Here is a 13,118-nt window from a genome sequence, read left to right as displayed (position 1 = left end):
GACAAATAACAATGATTCAAACAAACAGGGTATATACACACACACAGATACTAACAAGGTGATGGGAAACAGCTGTGTGTAATGATCAATGAGTGACAAAACAGGATGATGGGAATTGTAGTATTGAGTGAATGACACCGTGGGGGACCAAGAGAAACACAAACCAGACACTGTGACACATATGACTTTCTTCTTTCAGACGGATACAGTTGGAGTTATATAAAACCAAATTTCCTGGTTCTTCCAAGCTTTATAATGGCAGTGAATGGGGATCGAGATTTTGAAAAGTGCGTCCATCCATCACAAAAGTATTCCATACGTTCCCTACATACATTGTGATGGATGCACTTTTTTTAGACTTAAAAATTTAGGATCGCCATTATAAATCTTAAAAGAGAAATGATATTTTTTTTTAATATAATTTATGTTATTCTGAAAGAAGATAGACATATGGCTTGAGGGCATAAATCATGGGATAATTTTTGATTGAACTATCCCTTTAATAACTTCAATAAAGATGAATCTATATTTAATTTATACAAATAAATATGTCTGCTTGAAAGAATGAAATATGCTGTATGCAAAAAAAAAAATGCATATATCAATTAAAAAGACCTTGTTCTTGTTTCTTCATGAGAAATGGTTTTATTTAATTGTAAGATAAATAAAGACATGTTATATGTCACAGCAGTTAAATCTGTGTCTGTTTTGCACGACCAACCCTAATATCATTCATAATAACAGGTTGATAAATATTTTCTGCAAGAGTATGTAATGCGTTTGGAAAGAGAAATACTTAATTGATTCAATACAATTCAACTAATCCCATTACATTTTAGCTGACTAAGACTAAAACTAAAACTAAAATAATTCAGATGACTAGAATATAACTAAAACTAAATGGCATTTTAGTCAAAAGACCATGACTGAAACTAAATAAAAATTTGCTGTCAAAATTAAAACTTACTGACTCCAAACTTGAACGACAGCGTAAGAAAAACAGTTTGAAAGGAATTATAGAGTTAATTTAAATTCTTAAGGGATATTTGGAAAGTTTCAGGGAGGCTCTAATCAAAGAAGTTGTTCAATAAGCCTCAATCTGTGTGATGAATGTAGTTTTTATATCTCTACCATCCCTCCTGAGGTCTGTTGAAGCCTAGAGCTAATTAACCTTACGACTGCTGTGAACGCACACAGAGAAAAAGGTTAGATGGCGGTGTGCAAGGAATAATGGATGTTTAATACTGTGATTTGATGATTTATATCAAATCCATTATTTCTGACTGCAAACTTATTAGAAGTTCAGTAATCGCCTCCTTAAATGGGATTTAAAACAGGCTGAAAGGGTTAATTACATAAATCTCACCAGTAGCTAATTATTGAAGGTGATGAGCACTTATTTCAGTCCTTTTCTGTAAGAAGTATGAGATTAAATCATTTAATGAGGATTTTTGATGGATTTACACTCTGTGTGAGGGTACATTCGTAAGACATCACAAAAAGTTGTAGCTTTCTGATTTATTCAAATATCCCAATAAACATCACATTTCACAAAGACATTGGCTAAGCATAGCTAAACAATTAAATACTATATCAAAACATTTAATGATATTGTGCATGCAGTAGTGCATATAATATAGTATTTTAAATGTGTGTGTGTGTGTGTAAATTATATATATATATATATATATATATACACACACAAATCAGACAAAACCATGGCTCACATGCAGTAACATCAACGTTATGGAATAGTCCTGTATATGAAACACTCAGCGTTACTCTGGATTTGGCTCCATTTGTCATTCTGCTCTGCATCTCCATTTCCCCATGTGGTTTACAGAAAAATAAATCAACAGCTTTCAATTAGCTTTCCATATACTGTATGTTATTATCTCCCTCTTGTGTCTCTTTTTAATATTGCAATCAATGCTGTGATATAAGACTTTAGCTTATAAGACTGAGTGCATCCATGTAATACAAAACTTGGTTGGGCATTTGCTTGGCTTTCGGCTTCAAAGCTCAGTAAACATAATGTGGTACATTAGTCATTAAAAACATGTATTCATTTACCTAATATCAATACAATAAATACAGTAAATGAACATATAAACACAAGAATTATTATTTTTTTGTGACCTAACTAAACATGGACTTCATGTCCTGTATCAAAATCCCAGACCTCTGTGACTTCAAATGCACAAATAAATAAATAAATAAAATCTACTGTTATGTAGTTTTTTTATCCAGTTTGGCACACAATGGGTCTGATTCACTGAAAAGTACTAACCGGTAATTCCTGTTGGGCTTTTGAACCTGAAATATGTTAAGCTAAAATGTGTATATACATTAGTTGTTAGTAATAATTACAAAATTAACCCGCAATACATCCGCAATACATATTCAGAATAGTAGCCGATCACAAGTAGTGCAGGCCTGTATAAAAGAGACTTAGTATGTCCAGCTTGCCCTTGTGAAAAGGAAGTAGACTTTAGCATACTAAAAAAAACTCTGTGATTACATGAGGTAAAAACAATATAAATACTGTTCGTTTTCTCACACAAACCGCTCGTTTTGTGTCTTAGGCCATCAATGTGTGCTAACATTTACGAGTCATTAAATCATGTTTAATTTGGACTTCTCTGTGCATGCTCTTTGAGGTGGTGACCATAGACCTCCATTATATGACTGACAGACAAGAACGGTTTGACCTAAAAATATCAAAACTGAAAATACTGCAAAAACAAAGGCATCTACATCTTGGATGCCCTTGAGGTAAGCTAAAACACACCAAAAATTAATTTCAAAGTGAAATCCCTTTAACCGTCCCATCTAATCAGAAAAGATCTTAAAACAGGGCTTTAAGTGTAAAATACTGATCTTGTCCTTTAAAAATTGCAATTTACAATGTAACATTTTAATTGGACATTATCCTCTCCCTTCAAGTACACTAAGATACCTTTTATTTCATTAATTTGATGTTATTTGCAAAAACATCATTTAAATATTTCTTTAAGATCTGAACATTCTCTACATTCAATACAATTAAGCTCACTTCTTTTTCACAAGGGAGTTCAATTTGGGTTGGTGATATTTTCTCTTCTTATTTCAATTTTTGCATTTGCAAACCTTTTCATTCGTCAGACCTGCACCGACATTTACCGTATGCGTGACAAAGGCCCTGGTGTCTTTCACAACAAGCGTTCAGACAGCTTTCCCTATAATAAGAAAACTCATCAGGAAGACCATGATGAAAAATATCCACATAAAGAAGCGATCCATGACTTTGGCAACTTTTCGCCACTCCCCGTTGCGTCTCTGCGTGGCCTTCTGCTCATGATAAAAGTTAGTGATGTACTCGATATTCCTCAAGAGGCTTTGCTGATGACATAAACACTGACCTTCAACGAGCATCTCGCTTTTCTTCGTCGACTCTTTTCCAATCGCTCCGCTCTCCAACGCTCTCTCTCCTGTAGCTCCGCGCGCCTCTCCGTGGTCATCTGTCCAGCCAGTGTGGCACTCGTTTCCTTGCCTTCGTGATAAGGTCGGACTGACATCCTCATTTAACTGATCTTTTATCTTTTGTGAACAACCGTCACTGGCTGAAACGCTTCGTACCCTGAGAGCGAAGTCCTCGCCCCTGGCCTGACCGTTTCTAGTGCAGCTGCTTCCCTTTTGCGCAGGTTTGTCAGTGTGAGCAGACAGGCAGCCCTCACCCATGTCATAGACGAAGCAAATCCGAGCCAGGTAGCGCAGGACAAAGCGACGTGCCCATGTAGGAACTGGTTGGGCCTCTGGTCCGCAGTGGTGAATGTTCATAATGAAGATAGTCAGGGCCGTAGAAGCTGTAACCATAGTCATCGTGGCGATGTAATATTTCCCTGAGGAAACATTGGAATCGGTGAACATAGACAGCAGACTTCATTTCAAAGTTTTCAGCACTCAATAGACATTTAACCCTTGTGCATCAATTAAAAAAAAGTTACACATAGGTAAAAAGAGGACAAAAATGTCCATGTCAAAAAACTGTCATAAAAATGTGACGCTTTGGAGCACAGACTTAAGTTTGGTATCATTTTAAAGAAGACCCTTTGAAAAAAATAATAATAAGTAAATCCAAAAAAAAGTTATATAGGTATAAGTTTATGAAAATTATTTATAAAATAATATTTTATATAAAATATATATATTTTTTAAATCAGGTTGAACTCAAAACTACAATAAAATCAAAGCCATAAATCTAAATAGGTTGTGTTCCAAATTTGAGGATGATATCTTGAAAAATGAGCTTTCGGTAACAGTTTGTTTGAGTGTAGTAACATATTTTCCCCATTGGGTGCCAGCAAAACCCCACTGGAGCTCACAGGGATTGGATTTGAATTTGCAGTTTTTCTCTCTCAGTCTGACAAACACACACATGCGTACACACACACATATTTTTTTATAACACACATACTAATCACACTCTGACATCCATACCAACACACCCACACAAATATCGTTGCATAATTTATCCAGTTGGCTCTATAGTATGCCGAACCAGAAAACAGGAATAAAGCGATATTTGTTTTATAGGCCAAACTTTAAAAAAAATGACACCATCTGATAAAAAATAGTAAAAAAATAAAATTTTGAAGCCTTGCCATCAGAATGAAAGCCTCTTAACAAAGATTGCATAATTTTATAGTTAACTGAACCGGGGATTAAAAATGGCAGTTTTAATGGGTTTCAATGGGGACATTTTTGTCCAAAAGGGGCTGAGAGTATTTTTTGTACCTAATGGAAAAAATATTTTTTTAAGAAAATGACGGTGAAATAGTAAAATTCCAATAAAAATACACACCTGTGCCAAGTTTTTTGCAGTTAGCTTTAACACAGGCAAAGTGATCAAAAAAACAAAACTGAAAAGGTCAAAAATGTCCACAAGGATGCACAAGGGTTAAAGGGATATTCCACTTTTTTTTGGAAATAGGCTCATTTTACCACTCCCCACCGTTTTCGAATCCATTCAGCCGATTTTCTGATATTTAGAAGAATATCAGTAACCAGACAGTTTCTGGTCTCATTGACTTCCATAGTAGGAAAAAACTATATTATAGAAGTCAATGAGACCAGAAAGTGTCTGGTTACTGATATTCTTCTAAATATCAGAAAATCGTCTGAATGGATTCGAAAACGGTAAAACTCAACTGTTTAACTCTGGGGGAGTTGTAAAATGAGTATCCCTTTAAAGAGACATTGATTGTCTGACCTCAAGAGGAAGGTTTATGTTAATTATTCCAATGTTAACCATTGACCGGGATACAACTTCAATAGTGAGTTTGCTAATAAAAGGCACAGTTGCAGGCGGCCCTGGATTCATTAGAAAGGCTCATTAAAATTATTGACCCATGGCGCATTGTTTATTGCTCTAGCAGCCTATTTGCATTTTCTGATAATTGTTTATTTCAGGGCTTATGGGTGGAGGTGTTTACTCTTTGGTGAACCCCTCAATTGAATCCAAGGGAGTGTTGAGCTGAATAAAGACGAGCATGTGGCCACTTTTTGGGGGGTATATATGAACTAAATGTGCCAGAACTGATGTCACTGTAACACAGAGCATGCATTTGAGATGTGATGGAAAACTATGGTTTTAATTGTCCATCATTTGATGTTAATTGAGGTCGAATTCTTTAATGCTGCACGAATTGTACAGACATACTGAATTAATTGAAGTAATTATCAATTCCAATTAATGATGACACTTGGGATGATTTTTGGGTACATGCTAAAATAATATCAGTCTGTAATTGGGCAAAAGAAAGTGCAGATTCCATATATCCCCTAATTGTTGGCATATATCTTTAACAATTTCTTTTGTCTCAAATGTAAGCCTGATATTGGTACTCACTGGTATTTGATGCAGAAATAATGGCTTCAACATACTCTTAACGTAGAAAGAAGAGTACAAACTTTGTACTCTTGTTTCTTCTTTAATTTGTTCCCTCGTTTTAGTAATAACAAGCTGTGGGAGTGATAATTTTATTGTTAAATGTATTTTCTGTATTATTATTCTTTTTGTATAATGTCGGGGTGTGTTGTACATGTATTTTGAGCAGAGATGAGGTATGAGCTATGTTTGGCAATGGAGCATAATAGGGGCAAAAAATAAATAAATAAAATCACAGTTACTGCGTTAAAATATACCGTATTACAAAAATGCAACAATATATATCGTGGATAGTGACAATATGTATTGTGCATAGTTTACCCAAAATAAAAATTTCTGTGTGAGGAAAAAAAAATCAAGTTTACAGAGTTTTAGTGTCAAAACTACTATATAAAGAGGCAAATAATGTAATGGGGTAATATTTATGGGTCCTGATAATGTCAAATTTCTAATGTTACCAGTAAAAAGTGGCCTACATTATTTTACATATATCAAGTCATACTGGTCTAAAATAATTCTGTATTTTCAGATTCTGAATCATCAATATTTTTATTCAGGTGTCACCATTTTCCTGCACGGAAAAAAATAATATTTATCTGATCACTAAAATTGTGGCAACATATTACAAGCAATATTATTAATTAAATTGTACAAATTAGAATTAATTAGAATTTAAAAAAAAAAGAAAAAAAAAGAAAATGTGAATATGATTGAAATATATATATAAAAAAGAATTAATTAGAATATTAATTTGATTAACTATTACGCAAATCTAATTTGTTCAATTTAATAAATAATATTGCTTGTGATCTGTTGCCACAATTTTATTGATTAGATAAAGCATATTCATTTTTACAGTGTGTGCTTTCAGTAGTCCAAGCCTATTCATTTCCACCCATTCATGTAATACCAAATGTAGTATTTTAAATCATTTTTTGTTAACCTTATCAAAATATATCAAATCGTGACATGAGGGTATCATACAGCCCTAACAACTACAAGTGAAAGTGATTTTGCAGGATCTCACCAATGAGTGGCACGTTCTCTGAAGGAGGCATGCTCTCCGCGACCAGAAGCTGGAAGACAGTAAGGGCTAGTAACACCGTGACCCCTAAAGACACTTTCTCTCCAGAGTCGGCTGGCAGGTAGAAGCCCAGCGGAGCCAAGAAGGAGATCATCATGCAGGGAATGAGCAGATTGAAGATATAAAAGGAAGCTCTTCTCTTCAGGTGAAGTGTGTAGGTGATATCGGGGTAGGGGTCTGAGCAGCAGCCATAGAGAATAACGTTCTTCTTAGCGGGCATTCCCAGAACCTGCCACTCGACGTTCTCCACAAAGTCGGAGAGGTCAGCGCTGTCCAGGGCAATGTTAAGGTCCATCTGGTTGCCGTTGTGGGTCCAAGAGCCAAAGGTGAGGCGGCACTGCTGGGCATCAAAAGGGAAAAAAGACACATCCACTTTGCAAGAGCTCTTGGATATTGCCGGCTGGTCCCACATAATCTGGCCATCGTGGCGGATCACCACATTGGTCTCCATAGAGCTGGAGAACTGGTCATCTGCACTGGAGGGCAGAAGGTGGAAATCAATAAAATCATTATCATAGTCAGCACTTTTCTACTTTCATAACCCTAATTAAAACCAATAATGAATGCATGAATCATTACTGGTGACCAGTCTAACACTGCAAACAAATCTTTTTCTTGTTTTCTAAAAAAAAAAATCTAAACACTCTTTAAACAAGATAAATATACAAAAATTATATAATAAGAACTAGCCGTACTACGGAGGCGTATTGCATTCACTTGAAGAAAAAATCTACTCTGTTTTTCTGAATTAACAAGTTAATTATCTCAGAATTATGAGAAAATTTTTCATGGAAAAAAGTTTTTGCTCAGTTTTTCTGAATTAACGAGTTAATTTTTCATGAGAAAAAATTTTTTTGCTTTGCTTTTCTGAGTTAACAAGTTGATTTTTCATTAGAAAAAATTTTTTTGCTCTGTTTTTCTGAGTTAAAGAGTTAATTTTTCACGAGGAAAAAAGTTGTGCTCTGTTTTTCTGAATTAACGAGTTAATTTTTCATGAGAAAAAAAGTTTTTGCTCTGTTTTGCTGAATTAATGAGTTAATTTTTCATGGAATTTTCTTTTTTGCTCTGTTTTTCTAAATTAACTCATTAATTCAGAAAAAAACAGCAAAACTTTTTTTTTCTCATGAAAAATTAACTCATTAATTTAGAAAAACAGAGCAAAAAAAAAATTCTATGAAAAATTAACTCATTAATTCTTTAATTCAGAAAAAACAGCAAAACTTTTTTTTTCTCATGAAAAATTAACTCAATAATTCAGAAAAATGGAGCAAAAACTTTTTTCCATGAAAAATTATCTCATAATTCTGAGATAATTAACTTGTTAATTCAGAAAAACAGAGTTGATTTTTTTTTCCGTACTTTCCTTACCCCATTGGAAATTTTATTATTTTTCATTCTTTTTTTTACATCTGTAAATTTTGTTAATGTATGCCTAAAACAAGCACACACACACACAGAATATATTTTTTAACTGGATAAAAAAAAAATTAAGATGTGGAGTTGCAAACATAATGATCAGTTATACTGATCTTATTTGCATTTAGATATTTTTACAAGACAAAAATGCTGATATAGAAAATTACTTTTTGCAGAGCAGACAAATAAACACACGCACTCATGTGTGTGTGTGAAAATAATGAGTTAAGACTGATAACCCTGTAGTGCAGTTTGTTATGAGAAGAGGAGACAGAAAACTTACTGTACGCTCCCACGAACAAGCAGTTCATAAGAATGTACAGCCTTTGCAACAACAAAGTGATGACAGGACATGACATACAATTTGTGGCTGAATCGATGAAACCCAATACCAATCCGACCTACTTGTTATATAGGACAATATCGGGTCTCCATACATAACTACTAGGTATACGGATGGTATCAAGCCCATCGTAGTCTGTCTTATTCCAGGTGAGGTAGGCATCAAACCACACCTGACGAATCCACAAGTACGTTGTGAGGATCTGGTTTCTTTCATCCTAGAAAATAAAGACGGATTTCACAATTTAACAAATACATTATTATTATATAATAATGTTAACAAATACAATCCAGTCAGCAAAATAAATGCCAAAATCAGTTAAAAATAGCTAAAATTGTGTGACACTGATTGAAAAACATATTAAATGAAAGAAACAGTTGACGTATTTGCTCAGACAGCACAATTCAAAGGTATAGAGCAAAGCAGTGAAATGAGACATCAAAAAGACAGAGAGAGAGAATGAGAACGAATGTGTGATTGACCGAGAGAGAGAGTCATTACCATATCAATGATCTGGGAGAGAGTGATCTGCAAGGTGACGTTAATGATGTTGTCCGTGTCCTCCACAGGCCTCAATGCACTGGTGTAATTCACAAATAAATCATTCAGCAGCTTGAATGCATATTTCCCCTGGGCACACAAACACACTGAGGAAACACACAAGAGGAAGGGGATTTAGATTTGGCCCGGTTTGTTTTATTTAGATTGATTAATCAATTAAGACACAAAGTCAAATGGTGGTTCCTTGAGTATATTGAGTAAAACAGCCTATCCTCACATCCTTAAAGGGATAGTTCACTTTGAAATTAATTGTTGGTATGTTTTAGCTTACCTCAAGGGCATCCAAGATGTAGGTGTCTTTGTTTCCGCAGTATTTTCAGCTTTGATATTTTTAGGTCAAACCGTTCTTGTCTGTCAGTCATATAATGGAGGTCTATGGTCACCACCTCACAGAGCATGCACAGAGAAGTCCAAATTAAACATGATTTAATGACTCGTAAATGTAAGTACACATTGATGGCGAAGTACATGTGAAGTACACATATATCGTTTTTACCTCTTGTAACCACAGCCACGTCCAAGTGATCTGAGGACGCGAGAGAGCCGGAAAGCGCCGGAACTAGTGATCTCTCGCGCGTGTACGTCACTCATTGTTTACGCAGAGATTTCGAAGCGTTACTTTTCACTGTGAAGATCTAAACATATTTAGATATACAGGAAATCGCAATGGAAGTCGATTTCAATATATCAACAGACAACGTTGTGTGTTTTTTTTTTCACAACCATATTTATATCACTTCCGATGCTTGTGCAGACCAGAGTGCTCGCGCGCTCAGATCACTTGGACGTGGCTGTAATTACAAGAGGTAAAAACGATATAAATACTGTTCATTTTCTCACACAAACCTCTCATTTCGTCTTTTAGGCCATCAATGTGTACTTACATTTACAAGTCATTAAATCATGTTTAATTTGGACTTCTCTGTGCATGCTCTTTGAGGTGGTGACCATAGACCTCCATTATATGACTGACAGACAAGAACGGTTTGACCTAAAAATATCAAAATTGAAACTACTGTGGAAACAAAGACACCTATTGGATGCCCTTGAGGTAACCTAAAACACACCAAAAATGTATTTCAAAGTGAACTATCCCTTTAATGAGCTTGGTGTTTTGGGATGGAATAGTTTGGTGAGTGTCTAGGACTGATAAAGAATAATCGGAGCATCAGACACTGATGGGCCCTCTCAATGTAATAATATTCCCTGTACTGATTTCCCAAATCGATTCTTGCTGACACAGGACGCTTTATCAAAAAGCGCCAGTAACAGGAGAGCTACAACAACCCTTCAAACTGCAGTCCATATATTTGGCTGAACTACGGCCACACCGCGTGCTGCAGGGGAACTCTAGTGAACAAGCACGATTACTCAATTACCCCTCCTGTTCTCTGAGGATGAGTGTGCTCAGCGCTTTCACTGGCGAATCAATTCACTTCAAGTGGCAGACAAAATAGCGCTCTAATGAAAGTTAAAAATGGAGGCTGTGGTGTGAAAAGGATGTGTGAGATCCAGCTGGCAGCGCTGCTGTCCTGCAGCAGGAATTGAGCAGGAAGTGCTCAGAAAGTATCAAATTCTTCTGACCAAAAACACTGCTGTCAAAGTTGCTTCTTCAGACCAAATGCAAAAATGCTTCAAGGAGTCTGTTGGGTACCTATTTGGGCAACTGCCACAGATAGAAATAAACTTTTAAAACAGTACATTTAAATATGCAACATTACATTACAAGTTATTAAAGTTTCCTAGGATGTGTGTGGACCTTAGAATGAGTACAATTGTTGAATCTCCAATATGTAAATTACAGATCCTCCAATCACTAAACATACAGGAACCAATCACAGGAGTTCCATTTTTGCATAATAAATAAAAATTTTAAAAAATCACATTGTGCAAACATAAGTGCAACATTGAATTTAACTTGACAGAATTTTTTCTAAAAATTATATATATATATATATATATATATATATATATATATATATATATATATATATATATATATATATATATATATATATATATATGTAATCTGTAATTGTATATATATATAATTGTAATCTGTAAAGATCTATAATTTACAATACAGGTATGGGATTTAAATTAAAAGTCATTTAAAAAAAATAAAAGTACTTTTATTGATCAAGGACACATTTAATTGATCAAAACTGACAGTAAAGACATTTAATGCTGTTCTTTTGAACTTTCTATCCTGACAAATAAAATGCATCACAGTTTCCACAAAAATACGAAATGATAATAATCAGAATTTTTTCTTAAGTAGCAAATCAGCATCTGGAGTAATGATGCTGACAATTCAGCTTTGACCACAGGAATACATTTCAGTTTCTTATATTCCCACAGAAAAAAAAAGCTATTTTAAATTGTAATCATATTTCACCCTTCTCCTAGAAAGATGTAACTCCGCTCTTGCTGCCTAAGGCCAGTGGTTTCTACTTTGCTTGGTAAAATCTGGTAAAAAATTGGATTAAAAAATATTAAAATTGTTATTTATTTATGTATAAGGGACTAATTAATGCCCAATATCCAAACTGAAATTATGTGCTCTAAATTATTTATTTTGAATTTTTTTCATATTGTACAAAGATTGAACATAAATCATCTGAAATATTTTTAATGCATTTTTGTAATGCAAATGGCATAAAAATAATAATAAAATAAAGTACTTTATGTATATGAACCATAAATTGAATATAAAAATCACAAAACCTGCCAACCAAGGACATGTCATTCATGAAAAACACTGAATTTGGAATCATGGGGTGCACCCATAGACTGTAAAAGGGTGCACCACTGCAGTCAAAATTTACAGGTCACCAAACAAAACAAATGATCATTCCAAACAAAGTAAAAATATTTGTAGAAATAACTTTGTTCATTGTTGTTGTTTTAGGTCATATAGGCTATCCAAAATGTGGAAACTACTTAAAAAGGTTTTTGTTTTGTTTTATTTGAGAGAGAGTTACAAACCTGCTTGCTGATAACGTGGGTCCTTGGCAAATTGGTTTATGATGCATGCAATGTCCTGTTTTTGAATGGATTTGAAAATAAAAATCCCAGTGGGAAGTGGTAGTTTCCTGCTGGTCGATATTTCATAAAATGGACATTATCGGACAACGTTTGTTTGTATATTATGATATACAGGATTACAAAACTCTTTGGAAATCATGCCAAATAATCATTCATTTCAAAGACGTTTCCAAAACAGCATTTATGGCCGGAATGTTGCACCACATGATATTTGAACATGAATAAAAACATGTGAGAGGTACAATGATATATTTTCATGAATTTAAACCCTTTTTAGCTGATGAAAATGCAAGTCCAATATTGGACGGAAAATCGGAAAATCGGACGTCACTGACTCATGTCATATCAATAAGTAATTATGATCTTCTTCAAACTAAGATATAGCCGACGTATGAAAACAAAACAAAAAAATACTTAATTGGAAGACTGAATTAATAAATATTCATAAGAAGAGCGCACCCTTACCTGGAATAAACCCAATGGTGGCAATCAAATGGAAAGAAGCCCAAATGACACGTGGATTCATTTTGTGGCGTGAATGAGGAATAAAAACTCATCTGTGGTCTCGTCGTGAAGGCAGATTCAGCATTTCTCAGACAATTCCCATAGTTCAGTGCCGTATTGAGACCAAGCAGATCCATGCGCAATTCTCGGGATAGAGAAGTGTCGCGTGCCAGTTCAGCGATGACGAGTTTCACTGGAGTAACGTACTGGTAGTCGACTCGAGTGTCTGAAAA

General features: G+C 34.6%; 1 protein-coding gene across 1 annotated transcript; it reads right to left on the bottom strand.

Moving 5' to 3' along the window:
- Positions 1–1,630: 1,630 nt before the first annotated feature.
- Positions 1,631–13,039, bottom strand: LOC120494696 (neuronal acetylcholine receptor subunit alpha-10). Its single transcript, XM_039694006.2, has 5 exons — positions 12,847–13,039; positions 9,274–9,419; positions 8,835–8,989; positions 6,957–7,489; positions 1,631–3,881 (listed from the first exon to the last, which is right to left on the bottom strand). Exons 1-5 carry the CDS (start codon positions 12,905–12,907, stop codon positions 3,205–3,207), a joined length of 1,572 nt encoding a protein of 523 aa, XP_039549940.1. The 5' UTR covers positions 12,908–13,039; the 3' UTR covers positions 1,631–3,204.
- Positions 13,040–13,118: the final 79 nt, after the last annotated feature.

This window comes from Pimephales promelas, chromosome 19, assembly GCF_988280905.1.
Source record: "Pimephales promelas chromosome 19, fPimPro1.hap1.1, whole genome shotgun sequence".
Classification (NCBI taxonomy): Eukaryota; Metazoa; Chordata; class Actinopteri; order Cypriniformes; family Leuciscidae; genus Pimephales; species Pimephales promelas.
The sequence above is the reverse complement of the archived record's forward strand: the minus strand, read 5'-3'. Positions and strand labels throughout refer to the sequence as shown.